Here is a 26285-nt window from a genome sequence, read left to right on the forward strand (position 1 = left end):
GGGGGATGTCTCCTAAGATTGCTGGGAAGGCGCGACATTTAGCCAGCGAGCTGGTTGTCTGTAGATCCATTTGCACGTTGTACACATCCAGGTAATCATAGGGGTTGCTGTCCCCATTATATTGTGGCATGCTCGGGACCTTAAACCTCCGGGGCAGGGGTTCGAGCTCAACCTCTCTGGCGAACGGCGTCCTATCCCCACGGCCATTATTCTGGCTGCGGACTCCTTGTCGTTCTTCCAGCTGTCGCACCCTTTGATACAGCTCTTCCACAGTTGAGTCCGGTCCTACTGATTGCTGGGCTTGCGATCGCCTGCTTCTTTCTCGGACTGGGGAGCGGTGAATTGGGGACGGATAGTTATCCCCGATATCTTCTTCCGCGGGTGGGTGTCTCTCCTCCCGCGGTTGGCGGACCCTGCGAGGCGACGCCGGTGGGTCGTGGACAGCCCGTGCTTGAGCTTGGGCCAGAATTCTGACCGCGTCAGCGAGTTGCATTACCGTATTCTCCAATGCTTCCTGGCGCTGCTGCCAGTCCCGGATCGTCCTTGTCCCAGTGATTTGGACAGTAGGCTGGACAGGGACCCGTGGTGGTATGCCGGGAGCGTCTCCGGTGGGCGGCGGCAAAGGAGTATCGGCTGTCGGGGCAATGGGTCCTCCATTTGGTGGTAAGTCTCGTGGTCGGTCGTGGTGATTTTCAGGTGGGTCGACCGCCGTCTCGGAACTTCTAGTATTTCTTCCTCTAGCCATGGCTATTGATCAGAGCGGCCCCTTCCTCTAGCGCCAAAATGTCGACGTTTGATTTCGGCCGACCGTGATTCGTTTTGGGCCGCGGTGAGTCAATCCAAAAATACCGAGAAGGAAGGAAGAAAACCCTTCCCCCCCAAAAGTTCCAAGCGTGTACAACAGAATCTTTTACGTGGTTCGGCCAGAACGATGCCTAGTCCACGGCCGCCCTCTGATTATTCTCCCAGAGTGGCGGTATCTGATTATTATTTCTCCCTTGTCCTCCTTGCCCCTCATGGTCTCTTTCATTCTCATTTATCTTGAGGGGCTTTTACAATCTAGATAATATATAAAAATACAGTGTTTGTATAATGGGGGACAAACAGTTCTTACCGCCTTCGCAAGACCGGGAGTGGGATCCTCATTACGAGGGGCATGGGCTGTTACAGATAAAGTGATCGGACCCTACCTCTGACTTCTCAGCAGCTTTGCCGCTCATGCGAGCTGGAGGTTTTAGGCCAGCGACCTGGATGGACCAGCGATCTGGAGGATATTTCAGGAGCTCGTTAGTCAATTGCTCCGAGCTCGTTGGGGGATTGCCGGGAGCTCGCCATATGCTCGCTTTACGAGTTCCGGATCTTTGGTGGAGGCTGGACCTTCCTTGACGAGGTCGTCCGGGCCTTCTTGGCCTTGGGTGATTGGGCCGGTCTATCGGACCGAGTCTGGCCCATGCGGGGTGATGCGGGAAATACATATAACAAAATCAAAGCTAGCTAAACAATCCAACTTGTGAAAACTCGTAACAAAATTGAGACTTCATAGAAATGAGCTTAGGATGCGTTGGCCTTTTTTAGTTTTGGAAAAACAAAGCTAGTTGTTTTCTTGAATTTAATATTGTCAAAGTAAAGAGTACTGAAAGTATGTATAGCATTGTTAGATTAGATTTGCCAATGGAAAATTAGAATATATCAATAAACTTTTGTTGTTCTAAATCCACATGAAACAACAGATAAAGGGTGCATCTGTGAAGCATTAATGTTCCAAACTACACCGCAACGGTCGCATTAATGTCTCTGTTCTAAATCTACAGTGAGACATCGCCGAAGGCGGTGACGGTTACAAAAGCGATGACCACGGTTGTTGAAAGCGAGGCAGGAAACGGTGAGAACAGGGAGACGTTGTGGAGGGAGAGGAGACGCGCTGGAAAGTGAGACACCGCTACTGGGGGAACGTTGGAGGACCGACGTCGGTGCTGTTGCTGTGAAAACGCCGGTGCTGCTGTTGGTGGGAGAGAGAGAGAGAGAGATGCAAATAGAGACGGGGTGGAGGTTGAGAGAGAGAGAAACCCAGATGAAGACGCCATTGGTTGGGGGGTAATATTTGACTGCCTTTTTTTATAAAATTCCATTCGTAAAAATGTAACTTTTAACCTTCAAAGTAACGAGGGTTATCTTCACCCCGTTAAAAGGGTGAACAAAATCGCACTCTTTGGGGGGGGGGGGGAACATTGATCTCAGTCATTGACGAAAGAATAAAAACCATCTCAATTATTCAAAAAATGTCTCATTCACATTTGTGTTGAACAATTCAAAAATCCTTTATCCCTTCTTATATAGATATTAACATACATACATATACACACACAAAGAAAGAGTTACCCGAATTGGAGTTACACACACAAAGACGCGTGCATATACATACATACATACATATATAGAATATATCTAGCTATCTATATATAAAATACATACACACACATACACAGAATGCATACATACATACACACATATGCTACATAAGTATACATATATTTAATTAACAATGGAGCATCTTTTGTCTATTATCATTGTTTGCTGCTCATTTAAATACATACACATACATACATACATACATTCAATTTGTAAATGGAGCAGCAAACAAACATCATTTGACAGAAATGCATAGAAACGAACACCATTTGACAAAAACGATTAAGAGAAATGCTTATTAAGATCTTGCATATATATAACATAAATGTTCATTTATGCATAGAAACAAACACCATTTGACAGAAATGCTGGCATACATACATACATACGCAAAAAATATATGTACACATACATACACACACGGGCTACATAAATATACATACATTTAATTAACAATGGAGCATCTTTTGCTGTTCATTTAAATACATACACACACACAATCGTTGTTTGCAGACACACAAAATTAAACTCCTCTTCTTCCCCATCTAATCGTGTTCATTTCTGTGCATAAATGAGTAGCAAACACACAAAATATATGTATGTAAACATACACACAGGGGTGGATGTAGAGGGGTGGGCACGAGTTGAAGCCCGTGCCAACCCCAATTAAATAGTAAAAATATATATAATAAATAGTAATATATATATAAATATATAAACTCCTAAGCATAGTCCAGTCCCAAGCCCCCTTCTGCATCCGCCCCTGCATACACACACAAAATACATACATACACAGAAATGAGCAACAAACAACGAAGATTATGTATACAGAAACGATTATATATATGTAAACACCATTTGACAAATTATATGTATGTAAACACGATATATGCATAGTGTAAGAGAAATGATTAAGAGAAATATTGTATGTAAACACGATTATAAGCACCATATGATTAAGAGATGTTTATATGTAACTCTTCCCCATATAATCGTTTTTGTGTATATGTATGTAAACACGATTATATGTATGTAAACGATTGTATGTATGTCAAATAGAATAATATATATATGTAAACAACGAATACTATCGTTGTTTACAGAAAACGAACACCATTGTTACTGGCATACATACATACACAAAAATATATGTATGTAAACATACACATACACAAAATACATACACATATATATCTTTAAGTTGGAGGCAGAGCTTTAGGTGGCATTGGCGGGAGGCGACGGTGGTGGCCGAGTGGGGGCGACGACGATGGGTGGCCGAGAGATGATGCAAGGGCTTTGAGAGAGAGAGAGAGAGAGAGGAGGAGGCAGGTAGAGGGTGGGTTTGGTAGAGAGGGTGTGTGTTGGGCTGAGAAGAGAAGAGGATAGGATGGGATGGGATGTATTTTAGGGAGGGAAAAAATAAATGATGTCAGCCATTGATGAAAGAAGAAAACCATCTCAACTATTTAAAAACTGTCTCTCTTACATTTGTATTGAGACAATTTAAAAACTCTTTTCCCTTATTACATAGATATTTTAGATTTGAGATGTGGGAAACGATAATTATATTTATTTAAAAATTGTTTCTGGTGTTGCTATAAATATGTCGACATGGTCAGTTGCCCTTTTTGAATTATTCAGTGTGAAATCACCCAATCTTAGTCAAAGAAAATGTCATGGAACTTTGTGAATTACGCAACCATTGAAGGTGGGTTCAATTTGACTAGCTTTTTCGGTCACTAGTCGACTCCAAACGAAAGCTGCCCCCAAGTTGCTTGCAATACAAGAGTTCCAGAACATTCGCAAGCCGTGACGTACTAAAAGTCTAAAACATGTTTTCTTGCAGTAAATTAATAGCCCTCCAAGCGCCGCGCGCTGCCCAACTATACAAACTTAGAATTAGAACCAAAAGAGAGAGGGCTTCACGCTTCTGATTTGTATACTGTAGCCATGTCTTCCGCCGCCGCCGGCAGCCCCGCGCACATCCTCGCCTTCCCTTTCTCCTCGCCGGGACACATCATTCCTTTCCTCGATCTCACCCGCCTGTTCATCACCCGCGGCCTCACCGTTACCGTATTGGTCTCCCCGAGTCACGTCCATCTTCTCCAACCCATGCTATCATCGTCTTCTTCCATCCAACCCTTGGTTCTCGACTGCTTCGATTCCTTCCAGTCTGCTTCTGGACTTCCTGCTAAAATACGTGCCACCGCTAGGCTTTATGATCCGATACTCCACTGGTTTCGATCCCACCCCTCCCCCCCGGTGGCCATTTTATCTGACATGTTTCTGGGCTGGACCCAACAACTCGCCTCGGAACTCGGGGTGCCGCGTCTGGTATTTTGGCCTTCCGGGGCATTAACCGCCTCGGTTTCCAATTCACAGTGGCGTAACCTGCCGAAGAACGATTATCCCGGAAACGAAAACTCTTTGATTTCTTTCCCGGAGATTCCGAATTCTCCGACTTACCGGTGGTCGGAAATCACACCTTTTTGCCGCGATTTCAAGAAAGGAGACGCAGACTACGAGTTCCTCAGAAGTGGGATGCTGGCGAATATGGAGAGTTGGGGTGTCGTGTTCAACTCGTTCAGTGAGTTGGAATCGGTCTACCTTGATCACATCAAGAAAATTGTTGGGCACAACCGGGTCTGGGCGGTCGGGCCCTTATTACCGCCTGAAGAACGGGTCGGACCCACGAACCGTGGCGGGTCGAGCTCAATTCCAGCTTATCGAGTAAAGGCGTGGCTTGACGAGAAGGCTGACGACTCCGTCGTCTACATCTGCTTCGGCAGCCGCGTTACGCTGCCGAGGAAGCAAACTGAAGTATTGGCGGCTGCTCTAGAGTGCAGCGGGGTGCATTTTATCTGGTGCGTAAAGGCCGCCGATGAAGGACGCGTGGGGAGCGAAGATGGCGGGATCCCAGATGGGTTCGAGGATCGCGTGGGAGAACGAGGGTTCATAATAAGGGGGTGGGCCGCGCAGGTTGAGATACTGAGTCACCGAGCGGTGGGAGCGTTCGTGACTCACTGCGGGTGGAACTCGCTGTTGGAGGGACTCACCGCGGGGGTCCTGATGCTGACGTGGCCAATGGGCGCCGACCAATTCACCGATGCTAAGTTACTGGTCGACCAACTCGGCGTGGCGATTCGAGCTTGCGAAGGGGGACCCCAAAGGGTTCCAGACTTGGCCGAGTTGACTCGTTTGCTGGCCGAGTCGGTTAGTGGGTCCAGGCCTGAGCGAAGCCGAGTTGCGGCGTTGCGTGAGGCGGCGCGGAAGGCGGTCAATGCTAATGGAGGAAGCTCAACCAAAGATTTGGAGGAGCTATTGAAGCAGCTCGGCGGCCTCATTAAAGATGGCAGGAAGATAAATGAGACTAATTACTGAATATAATGCGCGATTAAAAATGTTATCTTTTTTGTTAGCTTGAAAAAATCAATTGTTATTTCTACATAAAATTGCTTTCTTTCTTTTGGGTTAAGACACAAATTGTTGTGATCGTCCCTTGGACGGAGGTACCCAAAAGAAGCAATTAGTCAAAACTGATGGCATTATCTATCTATCTTTTGTCCCCTATTACGCCTTAGGTCAACAGCTATGCACGTGACCAAAGAGGCTGCCGGCCATATTTTTCTAATTCTAAACAACGCATCCATTGATCACTTGCCCAAAAGCCAAAACTGCGCAATGCGGAAATAAAACAAACTTGTAATACCAACATGGATTCATGGCTGCAGTTCAGTGACAAAGTTGGGTTATTAATTTGGCTGCAGTCTCACTATATATGTTATTGGGATACAATCCTTTATTATGAGATAGATTGTCTCAATCTTAAGATTGAGAAAACAGTAATTTCGTCATTGAAAGTTTGCAAGCCTGACTGGGTTTAGGAATTAGTTATATAATATCATATATCATTTAAACTTAGCAAAAAGCATTACTGATTTATGGATTGACACCCTTTTTGCACGCTGCTGCTTGTTGTTTGAAATCTAATTAAGCTTCTCTCTTTTAAAACAAAATAAAAGAAATTAAAACTAACGCTGGAACTTGACATAAAATTAAGTTACTTGTCAACATTAAACCGATCTCTATTGCATACATACAAGTATGATAAGCCGCAATGCTACTATTTCTATGGAAAACCTATAGAAACACAAGGAAAAACGACGAAGGATTACACTTCTCAGTTGTTCTTCGGGGGGTGGGGTTTTGGCACATAGTAATCTGCACCCAGAGCCACAAAGCCTTCCATTTGATCAACTTTCAACTTATCCAGCTTCCCTTCTCCTTCATTATCGCCAGAAATCTTTGGAGCTCCTTGATTACGGCTCGTGTCGGCTTCTCTCGCCATGATCCCCTGTCCCGAGACGCCCTTCATCATTCTTCTTCCACCAGGCTCTGCTTCGCTAGCTTCTGCTGCAGTTGGCACGGCATCAAAAATTGCCTGCGACACGTTTGCGTTTGAATGAATAATCAGACAGACAAATTCATCACACAGAGATGATGGTAACTAAGAACCAAACACGACCCAACATTTGATAGTCTACTTACTCGTGCTGCCACAAAATTTGCATTTGTATTTTCATCCCTGCATAGAGCTAGGAGAAGGAACACTACGAGTCCAAGTAAAAAGCTACGAAACCTTACGCTGGCCATTTTTGGATGCCTTTCTTCTTTGGATATGTGGAAAAGGGAGGAAACAGAAATTTATAGAGAGAGTAGAGTCCAAACCCAAGTCAAAAAGCTTGCTAGGGACTAGGGTTGTAAGTTGTAACATTCACTTTGTTCTCTAGAATATATAAGAAACATGGTTAACAGGAAGAGGAAGGTACGGTGCTTGCTTGGGGAACGCCAAAAGAGCGAAGAGGTGCTCGAAAGTTAAAAAGATGGTTTTGTGGGGATGTTAGGGAAAAGGCAAGTGGTAGCGTGGAATGGAAGACGACTGTGTTTTGCGCCTGTCTGCCGCCATGCATGCGACGAGGAGAGCTTGTTTTGCTTCCCAAAATCTATGCATCTCTATCTATATTTAAATCGTTTGAGGACTCTCGATCGTCCCGTCCCAACATAAACAGAGCACCGTTTCAAATTAAGCTGCCCATTTCTCCTTTCCTTTCCCTCACTCTTTTTTAGGTAAAGGGTGAATTAAGACACCAGATAACTAAGGATACATACATGTACAGTAGTGTATTGCCTTTGAATTCGATAGCTAGAGTTCAGCAATGTACTGACACTAGCTATATATGTCATCAACTCTCTCATCTAGTCCCCAAATTATATAGCAGCTGATCCCCAAACAGGCCTTCAGTGTCTATTTTCCTTCCATTAATGCATTTTCTTTTCGTTTACTAGAGCTCTCTCTCTTCATTTGGGGACGCACCAATTCCCGGCCCGATTAAGCATTTCCCGTCAAAGTTCATATCTTCTAAAATATTAGTTTATATATGTTTGAAGGGTACATAGTACCTTTTAAAATTGCCATTTTGCCTGTCTGAAATCTGGGATCCATCAAACACAATTCCAACAAAATATATATATGCTATATATTCTTTGTTTAAAATAAGCTGAAACTATAACCAGTATATATATTTGCACCATGCAACCAAACTTTAAAACTGTTAAATGTTACATCTTACGGTGATTAGAGATGGTGGGCCACTTTTGAATCACACTTTAATAATAACAGTTCTTTTTATATATGAAGCGAACAAAAAAAAAAAAAATCTTTTTGAAATGTAAACTCATAACAGAATGATATATATATCAGAGCATGAAGAGAGAAACAAGCGGTTATTGCATTGAATCACTCAAGAGTGTTGAGGGAAACAACACAACACTAACAACAAGAACTGGTATTCTGATTAAAATTGGGGTTACAAGCGCAGAGTACAAGGTCGTCTTCTCCAGTTCTCTAGTGGACACTTTAGTTGCCACTAGATACAAGAATGTCGAGTTAAAATAATATGACAAATTCATGGTAAAACACAAAAATAAAAAGAAACCCTAATGAACCCTCCTTTGTATTTCATCAGCGTCGGAACCTGTGCTGTGTCTGCCGGAATAATCGGCAATGGTCACATGCATGATGAAGATTGAAGAATGTACTCGAAGAATTTGAAAATAATAAGACAAATTAACATGCATGTTGTTGTTCCTAGAATATGAACAGAAGTATATTTTCATTGATGTGAATTGTACACAAGGATATAATGATGAGACATGGATATTTTCCCAGCTAATTAAGGGACCAAAATGCATATATATATATGTAGATATTTTATTGATAGCATGCAATAGCTGATAAATCAATATTGAAAGTATCTAATATATATAGACATATATGAACATATCTAAGATTGATGATGTGAAGATTTGTCTGCGGTTTGGAACTTGGAAAGTGGATTATTTAATCATTCCAATCACCACTAATGCTAATTAATCTGTTCGGCTTGTTCCATGCAGCTTAATTACATGCATGGCGTAAATGAACACCAAGTTTATGGAAAATAAGACTATTCTCTTTACTTTATAATTTTTAGTTTTTATTTTAAATTTATTTTTAATTTTTTATTTTGATAGTTTATTTTTAAAAAATAAAAAACGTATTCTCTTTGTCATTTTAAAAAATTATTTTTCAAAATAGAAAATTAGAAAATCCGTCTTTTTAAAAATTTTTGGAAATAATTTTTTAATAATATTTTATTTAATAAATTTAATTATTCAATAAATTAGAAAATTTTAATGTTAATATATTATTAAAAAATATATATTTTTTAAAATAAATAAATTTTGTAATATTTGTTTATTATAATAATAAAATATGAATAAATAAAAATGTTTTGAGTTTATAGTTTATTTTATATGAAAATATTTAAAATAATATATTTTATTTTAAATTTTTTTATTTTTAAAAATAATAAATACAACATGTTTTTATTATTTTAAAAAATAAAAAACTAAAATTAACTTAAAAACATCAGAAACAACAGAGCCTAAGCTTTGGGGAGCTTAATTGGGATTCAAAAAGCCCCATGTGGATTCAATGTTAATTAACTTGGTTGAAGGGAACCTTGGTTTGAGCGTTTGATTTAAATGTCTCTGGCGTTCTTCAAGAAAAGGGATAGCGGTGTTCATTGCCTTTAGTAGACACGATCACATGCATGTCAAAAGCCTTGAGCTTTTATATTATTTTATTTTATAATATATATATATATATATATATGGATTTGGACAGCCTTTGCGAATTGCTCTCTCGTAATTTCAAGGTAAATTGGGTTGGGAGAAGTGTATTTTTTTTAAATCACAAGAGAATTTGTAAATTATTATTATTATGATTGTGTCATATCAATTAAGTACTTGAAAGTGTTTATGGTAGATATGAAATCGTGAGATAAATAATATAAATGATTATTAAATTTTATATGATAATATATAAAAAAATTATTAAATTTTAATTTGTACAAAAAATATCACTAAATGTCAATTTAGAACATAATTTTATAATTATTATCAATTTTCGTTAAAAGAGACTAAAAAAATGCTAAATTTTTTATATTTTAATATAAAATTTAGTAACATTTTATTTTAATTTAATATAAAGTTCAGTGACTACTTGTATCATTTAACCGTTTATGTTATTAGCTATGTTAACATTTTGTTAATTTTTTTTAACAACAATTGATAATAATTATAAAATTATATATTAAATTTAAGTTCAATAATATTTTATTTACAAATTAAAGTTGAATAATATTTTTATACCTTAATATAAAATTTAATAACCATTTATATTATTTAACCTTATATTTGATGACAGTCATTTACAATTATTTATAAATGTATCAAAAATAAATGTAACCCCTGGGGGGGGGGGGGGGGGGATTAATCCTTCTTTCTTCAAAAAAAATAAATGTAGCCCCTTGGACGCCGAGGAAGAGGACATTTAGGTCAATTTAAAGCAGATATACACCCTTTCCCGCGAAACCCCAAGGCCCTTAATTTTCCCGCCGAAACGGAGATTTTTCAAGTTCAGCCAATTACTAAGAGCTGAAACGAAACCCTAGAACCGCCATTTTCGCGCTACGCCAAACTAGTTGCAGCAGTAGAAGTGGGAGAACAAGAGAGACGAAGACGCCATGAAAGTCCGGTCAGTGAAGCTCCGAGAAGCGCACAAGAACGGTAACGGTGTCGGCTCGTTCTGTTCGATCCTGTGGGATCTCCAGGCCCTGCACATCGTCACTTCGTCTTCTTCGGATTCCTCGATCTGCATTCATGATACGCTTCTGCTTTCTGCTCCACCGAGGATGCTCCGGCAACATCGGGACGGGGTCACCACTTTGGCTCTCAGCCCCAATTCGACGTGCCTCGCTTCCGGATCTGCCGATCATTCCGTCAAGCTCTATAGATTCCCAGGTCAATATTATTTTTCATTTTGGAAATGTGGGCTTTCTGATTTTCTTTGCGCTTTTTGACAGAAAGGAGTGACAATTTAATAAAATGTCAGCAAGGTGTTTTAAGTGGGACGAGATTTATCTCCTTGAATTAATTGAGAACTCTTAGTACTGGGTGATGGGGGGATTGTTCAAATTGATGATTAGTGGTATATGATATCTTCTCAGTGCTTTTTGACTTCAACGAACAATCTCCATCCTCGCTAGGTTTTGTTGATTATTGGATTAAGCTTTCAATGTGATTCTTTTTGGGTATTTGACTCTGCATAGGCGATGGAAAGGGAAAATACTTCTAGGGAATTACATGCTAGGGAAGTCTGAATTCAGGTCAGGTTGGCGTCACCAGGCGGGAAAAGGGTGCGTCTGTCAAATACATTGTCAACATCAGAGGAATATTAACGAAGTAGCAACTTGAAATTTAATTTGTTCGATAATCTCGAGCTGGTCTGTTTTTGGTAAACTACTTGCACAGGTGTAGAAGTCTTTCAGGATAGGAAAACTAAAAAGTTACACAAGAGCTTATATACACTGGATAAGCGCTGTCACTTCCCTAGTTCCAGCTGCTCTTGAATTGTAGAACCTCTAAAACATTTGACTCCAGCTCCTATTTGCACCAGCTGCTTAGTCATTGGCAAGTGTAAATGTGCCATCTACCAAACACATTGCAGTAATTAAGAAAAACATTCCTCAAATTGGATGACGAAAATATTTACATGCAGGCATTTGACAACAGCATCATGCACAAACCTCATGCCTTGCTGTGGCTTTCTCTAATTGCTTTGTGACTGATGTGGGCATGCATGTTTAGAGTTTGTTTACATCTGAATTTAAGCTTGCCTTTCCCCCTAGATTCTACAAGAGTTAGACATGGGCAAGCAGTAACTTAAAAACCAATTTCTCTGATAAAATAAGGTTCTGGTAATTGCTTGTTACAAAAGTTCTATATTATCCAGCAAAATAAGGAAATCCACGATTCAATGAACTAGGTAGCTGAAGTTTTTATCCCCTTGGTCGACTTTGGTGCCTTCTATATCTGAAGTGTATGGCCATGGGCTAGAGATGTACTTATGTGTCACCCTAGGGTTTAGCTAGGATCTAGGAAGGAATTTGGATAAGAGCTTGAGGAAGATAGAGCAAGAAGAGGGCAATGAAGAACAGAATAGAATTGAGGGAGAGAGAAAAGCCGTGGGAGAGTATTGAGAGAGGGAATTGAGATTCAAATCATTCATTAAGCTCCTTCTCTAACTACTCAAGCCTATTTATAGGCTTACAATTGAAGATGCTAACAACAACAACATAAAATGCAACTAATGCAACTAATAAGGAAAACACATGATATGTATTACTAATATATCCTTGGGGTTGTGACAATCCCCACCCCTTCAAACAATTCTTGTCCCCAAGAATTGATAGTTGTTGACCCCATTCCTCAGCCATTCCAGCCTTAGCAATCTAGTTTTTTCTTCGCCTTTTCTTGTGCTTATCTTGTATCTTCCTTTTCTTTTGCATTTTTGTGTCTTTTTCTTCAAAAACATCAGTCCTATGACTTGCTGCAACAACAAGTCCAGCCATCCCCCTCATTCTGATTTCCATTGAGAATGGTTCCAATTGATCCGTTATAACTGCAACCATATCATTTCCAATCATAGAAAGGAATTCCAACTTTGTTGCAGGCCAAAATTTGATTCGGCGTTGTAGCTCTCCAATTGAAAGAGGAATAAACAAAACAACAAGAGTTTTGTTCCCCTCAACAAAAAATTCTTCCAAGCACAAGCAGCCTCTGTTAATCTCTAACCAACCTTGAATTGTACTCTAATGGCCATTCATTTTAATTAAAGCACCAATTCCCTCACCATTGTAATCTTCAAACTCCGAGGTTGGTGTAGTCATATCCTCTCTCTTCTTCACAACCTCTTCTTCTTCCTTATCTTCAATAGAGACTTCCTGGACCTCCATGTCAACTATCCCTTCTCCAATATCCGAGCTTCTGAACCATGTGGCAGCAACCTCCTTTTCCCTCATCTTTTGAACCACATGGTTGTTCTCCTACTTAGTTAGTTTCAATTGCTCCTTTTCTACTAAAATTAACACCTGTAAATGATCTACATCCTTTGAAGTAACAGCATGACTATCACTCACAGCAGCTGCAGGATTGTGCAAGTCCTCAGCCTCCTGCTTCTTCCTTTGGTCCAAGTCCTCGTCGCGTGGCTGTCTTTCATCATTTGCATGGAACCCATCAGCAACGTCATCCTCATCTTCCGAAGCTACTCCATCAGCTTCCTGCAAATAGAAGTTGTGGTTTTCGCTAATGTCTATGTCTGATCTCTCTTTATTGTTGGAGTTTTCAGTTATAATTGGCCAGTCCAGCTCCAAATTTTTCTCAGATTCCTGTTGGCCATAATTTGCAGCCTTAGAGGTTCCTTCAATCTGTTTGTTGCTGATTCATTAGGCTACAGTCCATGCTTCCTAAAGATGGCTTCCAAGGTGAGTTCCTGCAACCTTGCTTTTTCAGCTGCCTCTTTCACGGTTGCAGGCATCATCATTTTGATCATTAACCTCAGTTTGTCTTTCAACCCGCTAACAAATCTTGATACAAAATAGTGCTGTCAGAGCTGACTGATTACTCCACAATAGGGACCTTAACTCTTCAAATCTATCCCAATAATTTGTCATCGATCCCTCCTGACTTAATTTGTTGAACTCCTCAGTCACCTTAATCATGTTCTTCTTCTTCCCAAATTGGTCTTGTAAATTTCCAGCAAAATTAGTCTTGCTGGCCTTCCCTTCTCTAGGCAATGGGGCTTGATGGGGAGTGAGGGAAGATGAACCTCTTACCTGAATTTCTGGTTTCAAGCTGACAGTTCCTCTGTCTCTTGCAAGCCATAGGTCATAGGGAGGGTGCCATGTTTGGGCAGAATTGGATCAGCAACTGCCTGGGGAGGAAAATACGGTGGAAACCGAAATTGATGTGGGGAAGACAGCATGTCAAACATGCTGTTGATCTGCTGGCCATGTTGCTCCCTCTCCTTCCGATGCTTCTCCGAACCTCTCTGCATTCCTTCTTGAGAGGCAACTACATTCTCCCATATGTTTTCTCTGATGGTCACAATATCCCCTCGGCTTTGGTTCTTTGCCCCATGCGTTGGCGTCATCCCGAACCTTAACGCCTCCATCCTTGACTCCAGCTGCTTTAATCTGGTTCTTTCAGCCATCACTCAATTGTTCGCACTGACTTCACCCCTGTAACAACCTCTTGTTAGTCGCCTCTTATGCAGCTTTCAAGGGCCTCTTCGAAAACTTATTATGATATTGAAATTCAGCAACCCAAGCCAATGCAACTATTGCTTCCAGTTCAGCAACCTCAATTTCAGCTACTAAACATACTCCAAATCAATTTTCCAAGTCATTGGAATTCTGTCCGAGATCGCCTCACATTAGTCGCCTGGGAGAATCACCCGCCTCATAGTAGTTGCCTTGGTCAAATAGCCAAGGATTCCTTCTACTTCGCCTTAGCAATTCAAATCTGAACCAAAATTCACAGCTGCAAGACTTCCTCACCTCTCGCCTGAATCAAGTTAGAGATCGTCTAAGTCCACGACCGTTGCCGACGATCGGCTGTTATGAACTTAAATGGCCGCTTGCGGACAGTTTCCGGTTTCAATCGCTCAAGATTCTGCTTCAATCGCAACTTCCTTTTTCGCCATAATCAGTGCCCTCGCCCTTCACCCAATCACCGTTCAAGGACCGCGAAACCACTGGCTCTACTGCAATCTGCTTGGAGTCATTGTCGGAGCTCCCCTAGCCTGCGTTGTCTTCAATTTCGAGCTGAAGTTTGCCTTGCTCCGCTTCGCCTTTCAAATCCGAGTTCAATTCCGAATTCAATCGTTGAGGCTCTGCTTCCGATTCTTCCGAATTCAGTACCTCTAATCTGCAATTGAATTGCCGATCAGAACCTACAGTCCGCAAGAACTTGTTTCTCACAGTCGCCCTCCTGCTTTGCGTCCGTAGCCAAGACAGCCTTCAATTTCAAAACCTAACGCTATGGTTTTGCCTATTGTCGGACTCGCTTGCGTCTACTTGTCATCGCTACAAATTCAAGACCGCTGGACCTACTTCCACGCCGTGCCTTAACTACTTGCCCAATCACCGTCCACTGGCTCTGTAATCACTGGAATTTCACTTATATCTGCCTTGGCTCACAATCGCCGAACTCTGCTTCACTTAGATCCACCGAGATCTGGATCCGCTTTGCCTCCAATTTTGGACTTGATTAACTCAATCAAGTCAGCTGAAAATTTTCCCAGACTGAACCGCACTTTAATGTTCAGTGATCGTTACTTCCTCTTCCAACTTCACCCTAGTATTGTCACTGGAACTCACGAAGCAGCCTCGATCAGATTCCGCAGCCTAGCGTCTGACTCGCCTGCTGCTACCGGATTCCATAATAGGCTTCAAATTCCAAGAATCAACCTCCGTCGGAATTTGCTGCTCCGAATCTGAATTTAGCTATTAAAGTCTCCACAATCACCACTGAGGAACGATTGGCTCTGATACCAATTGTCATGTCTAGGAAGGAATTTGGATAAGAGTTTGAGGAAGATAGAGCAAGAAGAGGGCAAGGAAGAACAGAACAGAATTGAGGGAGAGAGAGAAAAGCCGTGGGAGAGTATTGAGAAAGAAAATTGAGATTCAAATCATTCATTAAGCTCCTTCTCTAACTACTCAAGCCTATTTATAGGCTTACAATTGAAGATGCTAACAACAACAACATAAAATGCAACTAATAAGGAAAACACATGACATGTATTTACTAATATATCCTTGGGTCGTGACATTGTGATAGATCTATGAGACTATATTCTTGGAAGCCCGGTTTCACATTATCAGTGACACTCCATTTTCATGGAGTAGCATACCTCAGGGCCCATTTGCTCATCTTGTTTAGTTTTTAAATTTTTTGGCCAGCGTCTTTATATTCTTGTCTTGCATCTATTTCTGAAAACATGTAGGTTGTTTCATTTCTTCAGTGTCAACCTCCAAAAAATACAATAGCTTCTAGGTTTTGTACTAATTTCTAATGAATATATACATGAAATCAAAGTTTTAGTTTTCCGTGATTCAGCTAATTACCATCTTCTACAGGTTTGCATATAGTTGTTTTAAGCTTTTCCTCTGATTAATTCATTTATGAATCTTATTATCAGGTGGAGAGTTCCAGACCAACATCACAAGATTTACATTACCAATTCGCGTTCTTGCTTTTAATAGATCGGGTAGCATGTTGGCAGCGGCTGGTGATGACGAGGGCATTAAACTTATCAACACAATCGATGGTTCAATTGCAAGAGTTCTAAAAGGACACAAAGGGTCCATCACAGGTTTAGCTTTTGATCCTAAAAGCGAGTACTTGGCTTCAGTTGATTCAGTTGGGACTGTCATATATTGGGAACTCCAATCAGGTAGAGAATTGCATACTCTTAAAAAAGTTGCTCCTGACACTGGATTGGATTTTTCTATCATGAATGTGCTTTGTTGGAGTCCTGATGGGGAGACCTTAGCTGTCCCTGGTTTGAGAAATGATGTTGTCATGTATGATAGAGACACTGCTGAAAAGTTGTTCACCTTGAGAGGCGATCATGTCCAACGAATTTGTTTCTTGTCTTGGTCACCTAATGGGAAATATATGGCCACTTCTGGTTTAGACAGACAAGTATTGATATGGGATGTGGGTCAAAAGCTAGATATTGACAGGCAGAAATTTGATGATGTGATATGCTGTATGGCATGGAAGCCGACTGGAAATGCATTAGCTGTTATTGATGCTATGGGAAAGTATGGTATTTGGGAATCAGCTGTTCCATCATTCATGCAGTCTCCTACAGAAGCTATTCCTAGTTTACAATCAAAGAATAGCAATGGACTGCTATTGTTTGATGAAGACGAAGAGGAAGAAGAAGAAGAGAATAATATGTCTGGTAGTTTAGGTGATCTTGGTGAGGATAGTCTTGGTGAATCTGAACCACCCAGCAGGAAAAGATTGCGAAAGCAATCTGTATACGATGATGGTATTGATGAAGTGATTAGTAATGGATTAAGCTCAATTCCAGAGGATGAGCCCCGCAAAAAATCTTCTCATAGTAAGAAGGAAAAGCTGGAAAAGGGAAAGGATATAGAGAGGAACACAATTTTGTCAGCTAGCTCAAAAATTCAAGAGGCCTTTCAACCAGGTTGTACTCCAGTGCAGCCTGGAAAAAGACGTTTTCTCTGTTACAACATGCTTGGAAGTATAACCACAATGGAGCATGATGGATATTCCCATATAGAGGTATCCCATTTCTCTTGGAAACTTTTAGGTATAGCGATGCCTTGATTCTTTCTTTTTGAAGTGTGTTTGGTGGTGGGGGGGGGGGGGGGGGGGGGGGGTTTGCCTCTAGAGGAAAAAGGAGATTTTACAGGACTGTATTATGTCAATAGAGAAAAATCTAGGAACATAGACCATTTTAGGCTAAAATATACTTCACAATCTAGTCAACTTGGAGCCTGTTAGAATAATCTTATAACTGAGTGGAGCACAAACTATTGGAATTTGATCTTACAGTGGACTGCTTCATGTCCTATATGTAGAAAACTTGTTTAGTGTAGGTAATTCACTTTCGCACAATAATAAAAAATTATATATTATGTAATAGGTGTGCTATTTTTTTCGTTGTTGTACATCTCTATGAGATTTCATTATTTTAATGTGCTTGTTTATGTGATGGTATGAACTGCAGGTTGGGACAAATCTGTACATAAAATTAAAAATTATTTTGGTTTAACATTATCTTACATTATGGGAACAGATAGATTTTCATGACACTAGCAGAGGCACCCGAGTTCCATCAATGACTGACTACTTCGGTTTTACAATGGCTGCATTAAATGAAAATGGAAGTGTATTTGCAAATCCCTGCAAGGGTGAAAAGCCCATGAGTACTCTCATGTATCGTCCTTTCAGCAGCTGGGCAAATAACAGCGAGGTAAGCTCATTTACTTTTGCATATCTTTCTGGGCTGAAGTTTTTGGAGGTTTAATCTTGTGCATCAATATTTACATCCACCCGCCCAGGCACATCAGTAGATGCTGAACTGTTTGAAATTTATATATGGAACTTTCGAAAATTGCTGACATTATTAGCTCATATAAATCCAGTGGTCTATGAGATTTGAAGGAGAAGAAGTTAAGGTTGTGGCACTTGGCACAGATTGGGTGGCTGCTGTTACAAGTCTTAATTATCTCCGTATCTTTAGCGAAGGTGGATTGCAGGTTTGTCATACTAAACTATTAATACCCCTTCCATACTTCTTCAAACTAATCCATAAAGGTTTTGAGTAAGGTAGTGTTTGTTAAAATGAGTAAGATAAGGTTATATCAAAACAACTTATTTGTAAAGTTTAAGATAATTTATGAGGGGGAGAGATAAATTTATTTGAAAAGTTCAAGATAAAAAATTACGCGACTTCTTTTTAGATAAATTTAACAACAACATATACAGCCTTTATCCCACTATGTGGGGTCGGCTACATGAATTCTAGACTTCCATGTATTTCTGTCTTTTGTCATATCCTCATTTAGATCCATATATTTCATATCAAATTTTAATGTCTCTCCCAAAGTCTTCTTGGGTCTACCTCTACCTCTTTTTGTGACTAATTGTTCTATTTCATCAACTCTCTTCATAGGAGCGTCTCTTAGTCTCCTTCTCACATGACCAAACCATCTTAGTCTAGTCTCTCTCATCTTCTCCTCGATTGGCACTACTCCTACTTTATTACGAATAACTTCATTTCTAATTTTATCATTTCTTGTATGTCTGCACATCCATCTTAACATCCTCATCTCCGCTACACTCGTCTTTTGCTCATGCTGGTATTTGATTGCTCAACATTCTGAGCCATACAGCAAGACTGGTCTTATAGCTGTCCTATAAAATTTTCCTTTCAATTTTAATGGGATTTTACCATCACATAACACCCCCGATGCATTTCTCCATTTTAGCCAACCTGCCTTAATTCTATGTGCGACATCCTCGTGGATTTCTCCATCTTTTTGAATCACTGATCCCAAATATCGAAAATGGTCTTTTCTTTGTAAGATTTGGTCTTCTAATTTTATTATAACATCATCTACTCTTGCATTTTTACTAAATTTGCATTCCATATATTCTGTTTTCTTTCTACTTAATTTAAATCTCTTAGATTTTAAATTGTTTCTCCACAACTTAAGCTTAGTGTTCACTCCTTTTGTTTCATTCACCAACACTATGTCGTCTGCAAATAGCATATACCATGGCACATCTGTCTGAATATCTTTAGTGAGTTTATCCATTACTAGGGCAAATAAGTATGGACTTAGTGCAGAACCTTGATGCAGTCCTATTGTAGTTGTAAATGGTTTAGTATCCCCTTCGCATGTTCTGACCCTTGTCTCTACATCATGATACATGTCCTTAAGGGCTTGTATATAGGCTATTTTGACTCTTTTCTTCTCTAAAACCCTCCATAATACTTCTCTAGGGATCCTATCATAGGCCTTTTCTAGATCTATAAACACCATATGTAGGTCCTTCTGATGATCTCGATACATTTCCATTAGACGCCTCAGTAAATATATAGCTTCCATTGTTGACCTACCAGACATGAAATCAAACTGATTTTTTAACACCTTTGTTTCCTTTCTGAGCTTCTGCTCTATTACTCTCTCCCAGAGTTTCATGGTATGACTCATTAACTTAATTCCTTTATAATTTTCACAGTTTTGAACATCTCTTTTGTTCTTGTATATAGGAACCAAAGTACTCTTTCTCCACTCATCTGGCATCTTTTTTGATTTAAGGATGTCGTTAAATAGTTGCGTTAGCCAGGAGATGCCCTCTTCTCCTATGCATTTCCATGCTTCTATTGGTATATTATTTGGTCTCACTGCTTTATGATTTTTCATCTTTTTTAATGCTTGCTTTATTTCATTTGAACTTATGCGTCGATAGAATGTGTAGCTCACATTCCCTTCGGAGTTACTAAGATGTTCCAACTTAACTCTTGTGTCACCACCATTATTGAATAATTTTGTGAAATACTCATTCCATCTCTCCTTAACAAACACTACCTAAGTAAATTAATCTAAAAAGGTTTTCTATAAAGGTTCTCATTTGGACATTGAACAAGACTAGTTTGATAAAGTTTGAACAAGCCATATCTGATGTTTGTCAATAATAATCTTCACTGGATCTTGGCTACATTGATATCCTGGGTTGCACAAACCTGATACACACACCTTAATAGCTTTATGCTGATGACAAAAGTTTGGTTATCTTCTGAAAATTTTCCAGTGCTAATCGTTCTGCATGTCCTACTTTTTAGCATCTTGGCAGATAGGGAAGTTCCTTCATCGTTTATCAGTTTATGCAAAATGCGTTGCACGGGCTTCCGTTTGCATGACTTCTAGAACAAATATGTGCAGTTACATCAGAACACACTAATTTGCTTGGCAAAATGCTTATTGATAATAATATCTCGCTCAAAAGTATTCCTTCCAGATTTAGCTGTGTTCTTTCTCTCCCCCCACGCCTACCCCTCAACAGAGATAAGCTCAATTATGTAGAAATAGTGCTATTATGTTTGTTCTCAAAATTAATTTTTATCAATTACACAGTAATATGTCATTTCAAATTCTGCCTTCTTGATAGTTTAGTGCTGTATGATTGGCGGCTGCATTTAACATACATTGGCACCTTGCAATACATTGTAGAAAAATGTTCTCTCTCTTGATGGGCCAGTGGTGACTGCATCGGGCTTCAGGGATCAACTTGCAGTTGTCTTTCATGCTTCTCCTTCTCTTCCATCAAATGATCAGGTTTGCTTTTATTTTTTAAATAAATTTCCCTATGATATTGATGTTATGTCCGTATCTTCTAGAGATTTCAATGTTCAAACGCCATTGCCTTTTATCATGAAATCAAAACTTGTCAGGTTAACTACTGTTTTTAGAAAGGCCTGATGTAGTCTATATTCTAGAAATTTGTTTCATAAACAAATTGATCTTCTTTCTATTGAAGTCTGTGTAATACTAGCATAACTTAATTAATGGTTACTTAAAATATTGGAATTCTACTGGATTTTAGTTGAGGAATGATGTATTATGGTAAGGAATTGTTCAAGAGGACATCATATATCTTAAGAGAACTAACCAACCATCCTTCTACCTTGAGAAGCAGGTGCTGGAATTTAGAGTGTTCAATATTTGTAATGGGACCCAACCACTTAAAGGACGGCTTCCACTCACTCCCGGTTCATATCTAACTTGGCTTGGTTTCAGCGAAGAAGGCCAAATATGTTCTTTTGATTCTAAGGTTGTAAGACTATTCATCTCTGTCATGTCACTGAACTATCTTCAGCATTTCCTTCTAGTTAACTTTGATGCACTTCTGTAAATTTGTAGGGGGTGCTTAGAGTTTTTACAGATCAATATGGAGGCAACTGGCTGCCGCTCTTTAGGTACAATATCTTTATACCAATATGATTAATGATTGCAGTAACAGACATTCTTATTAAACAGTTTGCAAATGAAAACATCAAATGTGCAGTTCTGGGAAAGTAAAGAAACCGGAGGAAAATTATTGGATTGTTGGACTGAATGAAAGCAAGTTGTTTTGTGTTGTTTGCAGATCTCCTGATTCATTCCCTCAGGTAGCATAGTTTATCACTTCCGTTCTGTCTGTTTTAGTATTATATCATGTTTGTCACATTCTCCTCCTTTTTTCGTATTCAGGTCATTCCCAAACCCATTCTCACTCTACTTGATTTCTCATTCCCTCTTGCATCCTCTGACCTGGGAGCAGATAAACTTGAGAATGAGTTTATATTGAATAACCTGCATCTCTCACAGGTATATCTTTTCTTTTTCTTTTTTCTTTTTTTTTTTGGGGGGGGGGGGATTTTATATTTGCTTGCTGCACTATTGTAAGAACAAGGTCCTATTGACTATTTTATATTCTTTTAGGAAAGTTGTAAAGGATGTAATAATTACTTCAACAACTAAATTATTTATCTGAAACTCTTCTAGATCAACAAAAGAATTGAAGAAATGGCAGCCAATGGTCAGGACACTAATTCACTTGACGATGAGGCTTTCAACATGGAAACTGCGCTTGATAGATGCATCTTGAAGCTAATTGCATCATGCTGCAATGGTGAGTTAATGCAAGTCAAATATTAATCTGTAACAGTTTTATACTTTCAAGCTCCCCCCTCCACACACCTCTCAAAATAAATCAGAAACAAAAACAGAAAAACACAGATGCAGTTGGGTGGGTGGTGTTGGAGTAGTGGTGGGGCTGGGGAATCTTTTATTTCCTATTTCCCTGAGCTTATGTTGTAGCGGTGGGTGGTTGATGCTGTTTCACAAGTTCTTTACGTTGAGAGAGAGAACCAGTCTGACCTGATTGTGATGGTTGATTTCAGGTGATAAGCTTGTGAGAGCTACCGAACTTGTGAAACTTCTGTCACTTGAAAAATCGGTTAAAGGTGCTATAAAGCTTGTAACGGCTTTTAAGCTTCCAAACTTAGCAGAGCGTTTCAGTACCATACTGGAGGTATTCTAATATTCAGAAAAGATCCAGCAGTGTCTCTTTTAACATATTCTTATTTTTAATTCTTCGGAATGCTTTTTGGTCTCCCCAGGAAAGGTTGCTAAATGAAACTGCAGCAGCTACCTCCCTTCCTGTCACAGACCTGAGTACTATCACTTCCGTAAAAGCAGATGTGATCAACAGCAAACCCCCAGCTGAAAGAAGCAAAATTTCAGAACCTTCCATGCCATTGGCAACACAAAAGTTGTCTTCCCCACCCATTACAAAGAAAGGGATAACAGAAGCAGCCAGGACCGGAAACACGAGTATAGAGCAGAAGCAAAGTGCAAAGATAGAAAATGTGGGTGAGATAAAGAATGGAGAAATGAAGGGGGGTGAGGTAAATCAGGCACAATTGCGCCCATCTAATCCTTTCGCAAAGCCTTCAAATAATCAAGAAAAGTCTTCTTTATTTGATTCTCTTAAGAAGATGAAGAATGACGGCACAGGTAAAAAATGAGATGCCGATTGTTCAATAGAATCGACCCACCGGAAAATCCCAACCAAGCCCCTTCTTAACATGGGGAAAATGTTGCTGCTTCTCTGTACATTGCAGAGGCATTGCCACTTGTGAGTTAGAACAGGGTTCTTTATTCTTATCGTGTAATATGTTATATAATATAGGTAGAATTGTAAGATACTAAGATATGTTACTTTTTATTTCATTTGTTGCTATATGTAAATTTTGTTTTTAACACAATATTTCAAAATCAACATTTTTTGTCATAAAACGCATGTGAAAAAGTCTTCCTTATAAAATATAATCCATTGTTTTCACACGCAATTATGGTATTTTCTTATCACAATTGTCGCATAATAAAAAATACACAAGTATCAATGTGACTTAAAATATTTGAGCAATCCAATCTCCAAACGATTTTTCTACCATAAAATTATCCTGAAAACTGTTGGTGTTACGATAACATAACATACGTGGGCTCCAAAATAAAAATTAAAAAAAAAAAAAGGAAGAGGCAGTGATTGTTATTTATTTATTTCACACCAAACATCACGGTACCATTAACCATCAACGCCCGCCCTTCACCACCATAGACGCAAAACGGAAGGGGCATCTCCCTCCAATTTGCGAAACAACCCAACAGACTCACGAGCCAACGACGCACGAACGCACTAAAAGAAGAGCAAATTCAAATCTCACTTCCGGGTCTCATCAATGGCGGAGGTTTCAGTTTCGGCCATTCACCTCCACGACGACAACGACGACCACCACCACCAAGACGACTTCATCGTCACCCTCGACTCCTTCCCCTACTGGTCTCCCGACTTCGACTCCTTCGACGTCTTCGCCTCCGACCCGGACTTCCCACCCTCCGATCTCGCACTCACGCTCGCCCCTCAACTCTCCACTGCTAGATCCCTCGATGACGTCGTCTCCGAGCCCGATTCGATGGCTACCGTTGATCTCCTCGACCGCGAGAACCAGGTGAGCTTCGTTATGGACTTGTTCCATCAGCGCGTCGAGCAATCGGCGGGATTCCTGTCTCAGGAGCCTAATTTAGATTCGAGTTTTCGGGTCCTTGAAGGAAACGACGAGATGGCTTCCGCTCATTTAGAGCTAGATCTAGGGTTAGGGTTAGGGTTTTGTATGGACGAGCATGGTCTGGGTGATGATGACAATAGCAGCTTTATGGTTGCGGACCGCGGGGACGAGTTCTTTACGTCGAGGAGGGGCTCTGTATCCGAGACTGGTGAGTCGTCCACCGCATCCATCGCCGATCGATTGGCGGTCGATTTGAGGGTGTTGGACAACGAACTGGGTTCCAACGAGGATGAGAACGAAATTTTGGGGATTGATTTGAATTCAGAGGAGGATTGTGGCCTGGATAATACTGGTGATGACGATAGGAGCCTTCGGCTTTGTTTGGACTCGTTCCATTTGGAGGACCAGGGGGACTTGGATGAAGATTTCGAGTGGGAGGAAGTGGATGGTAGGGTAGATGAGAGGGAAGTATTGAGCATGTTTTTTGATACTGATGTGGATGAGGACTTGGATGTATCAGTTTCGGTAATTCCACCCCAGGACCGAGTAGATGCGGAGAGGGTGAGCGGAATGAGAAATTTGGACTGGGAAGTATTATTGAATGTTCACAATTTAGAGGGGAACGTAGATTTTAATTTAGCCAATGAAGATGGCTACAATTACACGGCTGAATACGAAATGTTGATTGGGCATTTTGCAGAGAATGACAATGCCACGGTGGGAAGGCCACCTGCTTCAAAAAGTGTTGTTAAAAATCTCCAATTGGTTGCTCTAACTCAGGAAGATGTGGACAAAGACAATGCAATTTGTGCAGTTTGTAAGGATGAGATGACTACTGGTCAACAAGCAATGCAACTACCTTGTACGCACCGATACCATGGGGATTGTATCATTCCATGGTTAGGTATCCGGAATACCTGTCCTGTCTGTCGTTATGAATTGCCCACTGATGATCTTGACTATGAGCAAAGGAGGTCCCAAAGAGCTGGTCGTGCACAGTAAGCTACCCACAATATCAGATTTAATCTTGTAAGTTGAGCTTTATTTTGTTTCTGTTTTCGATAATCAAGATGGGAAAGGCACTCTCTCTTTGAGGATGATGTTATTCTTAATGATTTTGTATGTTACCTGTTGAGATTATAACTATTTGGTTGCTAGAATGTGTTTTTTCATCATGTGATTCTCTTTTCTTGATTCATAATTTAATATTGCATATATGGCATGTGATTGGAATGTTTTCAGTTCAATGTAATAGGTAAAATGTGCTGAGTATTATTTCTCAGCCCACTTTCTTTTGGTTTATTCCTATTGTTGCTCTGTGATAATAATCTACTTGGAAGTTTGGTTATCATTTATTGTGGTACAAAAAGTTTGATAGGTAATTAATATCAGTGTTGGCTGAAATATTGAAATCTTGGGCTAGAGTATGCTTTGGATCAATCTTTCCTATTTAGGTTTTTAGTATAAATTTTTATTATTTCTGTCTTCTCTACTCATCTTAGGTGTTTCATTAGACATTAGTTATAATGACCTGATAAAGATATTGCAATAGATAGAGATGAATGGTGAGCTGGAATTCATATAATTGAACCCACCTAGTAGGATTAAGTCTTAGTAATTAGTATGTTGATGTTTTATTGCTTTTCCATTGGGGTAGAGGCTGTAGTGTTATTTCCAAGTGTCTTGAGTACTTGTACTTTAAACCTATCCAAGCAATTAAGAAAAGAGAAGCTTTATATCCTATTTGGTCCATTGATTATCTAAAGAGAGTTTTTACCATGATAAAGATTATAAAATCTCACTTTTGAAGGTTTTTGCCATGTTCTAGATGTGCATTATACATTTACACTGGTTACCAAAGTGAGAGCTTTTATATCTTTATTGCCAACCAACCAATGTCAGTAAATATGAAACAAAGAAGCAAAATGATAAACTTTTGAGGAAGCCTTATCAAATTGGTCAAAGAATGTGTGCACGCAATATTGAATGGAAAACTAGAAATCTGTAAAGTCTGAAGGGACCAAGTTTGTCTTGCATGGGAACACCTAGAACTAGAAAGGTTCAAATTTAAACACCCTTACCAGAGACATATAGTGTCACATCTAAGGTTTATATGCACATGGATATTTACTTAGCATATATTAGGTTATAGTTTCATGCCACAACATATCTCTAAGTAGAACAAGGCGGGTTGAGAGGCCATCATGCTAGGAAGCATGGCATTTTGTTTTGGTTTTCATATTTGTTCAACTTATACGGACATGGA

The 26285-nt window shown here is 39.8% G+C and overlaps 4 protein-coding genes across 4 annotated transcripts; 3 read left to right on the forward strand and 1 right to left on the reverse strand.

The window, feature by feature from the left end:
- Positions 1-4272: 4272 nt before the first annotated feature.
- On the forward strand, positions 4273-5963 carry LOC127792780 (flavonol 3-O-glucosyltransferase UGT89B1-like). Its single transcript, XM_052323358.1, has one exon. It carries the CDS (start codon positions 4360-4362, stop codon positions 5788-5790), a length of 1431 nt encoding a protein of 476 aa, XP_052179318.1. The 5' UTR covers positions 4273-4359; the 3' UTR covers positions 5791-5963.
- A 419-nt stretch (positions 5964-6382) lies between these two features.
- LOC127792781 (uncharacterized) lies at positions 6383-7161 on the reverse strand. The gene is made up of 2 exons (XM_052323360.1): positions 6958-7161; positions 6383-6850 (listed from the first exon to the last, which is right to left on the reverse strand). Exons 1-2 carry the CDS (start codon positions 7060-7062, stop codon positions 6590-6592), a joined length of 366 nt encoding a protein of 121 aa, XP_052179320.1. The 5' UTR covers positions 7063-7161; the 3' UTR covers positions 6383-6589.
- A 3262-nt stretch (positions 7162-10423) lies between these two features.
- On the forward strand, positions 10424-23267 carry LOC127793107 (protein ENHANCER OF LHP1 1). Its single transcript, XM_052323890.1, has 12 exons — positions 10424-10815; positions 16058-17178; positions 17696-17872; positions 18045-18158; positions 20640-20744; positions 21106-21240; positions 21330-21385; positions 21475-21577; positions 21660-21776; positions 21954-22080; positions 22352-22482; positions 22571-23267. Exons 1-12 carry the CDS (start codon positions 10539-10541, stop codon positions 22976-22978), a joined length of 2871 nt encoding a protein of 956 aa, XP_052179850.1. The 5' UTR covers positions 10424-10538; the 3' UTR covers positions 22979-23267.
- A 272-nt stretch (positions 23268-23539) lies between these two features.
- On the forward strand, positions 23540-25191 carry LOC127793031 (E3 ubiquitin-protein ligase CIP8). Its single transcript, XM_052323779.1, has one exon. It carries the CDS (start codon positions 23693-23695, stop codon positions 25019-25021), a length of 1329 nt encoding a protein of 442 aa, XP_052179739.1. The 5' UTR covers positions 23540-23692; the 3' UTR covers positions 25022-25191.
- Positions 25192-26285: the final 1094 nt, after the last annotated feature.

Source organism: Diospyros lotus, unplaced genomic scaffold, assembly GCF_014633365.1.
Source record: "Diospyros lotus cultivar Yz01 unplaced genomic scaffold, ASM1463336v1 superscaf1, whole genome shotgun sequence".
NCBI classification, from domain to species: Eukaryota; Viridiplantae; Streptophyta; class Magnoliopsida; order Ericales; family Ebenaceae; genus Diospyros; species Diospyros lotus.

Bases quoted from the DNA above. Each gene is read 5' to 3' on its own strand.
- LOC127792780 (XM_052323358.1), top strand. From the start codon at position 4,360: ATGTCTTCCGCCGCCGCCGGCAGCCCCGCGCACATCCTCGCCTTCCCT.
- LOC127793031 (XM_052323779.1), top strand. From the start codon at position 23,693: ATGGCGGAGGTTTCAGTTTCGGCCATTCACCTCCACGACGACAACGAC.
- LOC127793107 (XM_052323890.1), top strand. From the start codon at position 10,539: ATGAAAGTCCGGTCAGTGAAGCTCCGAGAAGCGCACAAGAACGGTAAC. The intron at 18,159-20,639 runs GTTTGTCATACT...AATACATTGTAG, and splicing joins TTAGCGAAGGTGGATTGCAG to AAAAATGTTCTCTCTCTTGA. The intron at 21,241-21,329 runs GTTGTAAGACTA...GTAAATTTGTAG, and splicing joins TATGTTCTTTTGATTCTAAG to GGGGTGCTTAGAGTTTTTAC.
- LOC127792781 (XM_052323360.1), bottom strand. From the start codon at position 7,062: ATGGCCAGCGTAAGGTTTCGTAGCTTTTTACTTGGACTCGTAGTGTTC. The intron at 6,851-6,957 runs GTAAGTAGACTA...AACGTGTCGCAG, and splicing joins CAAATTTTGTGGCAGCACGA to GCAATTTTTGATGCCGTGCC.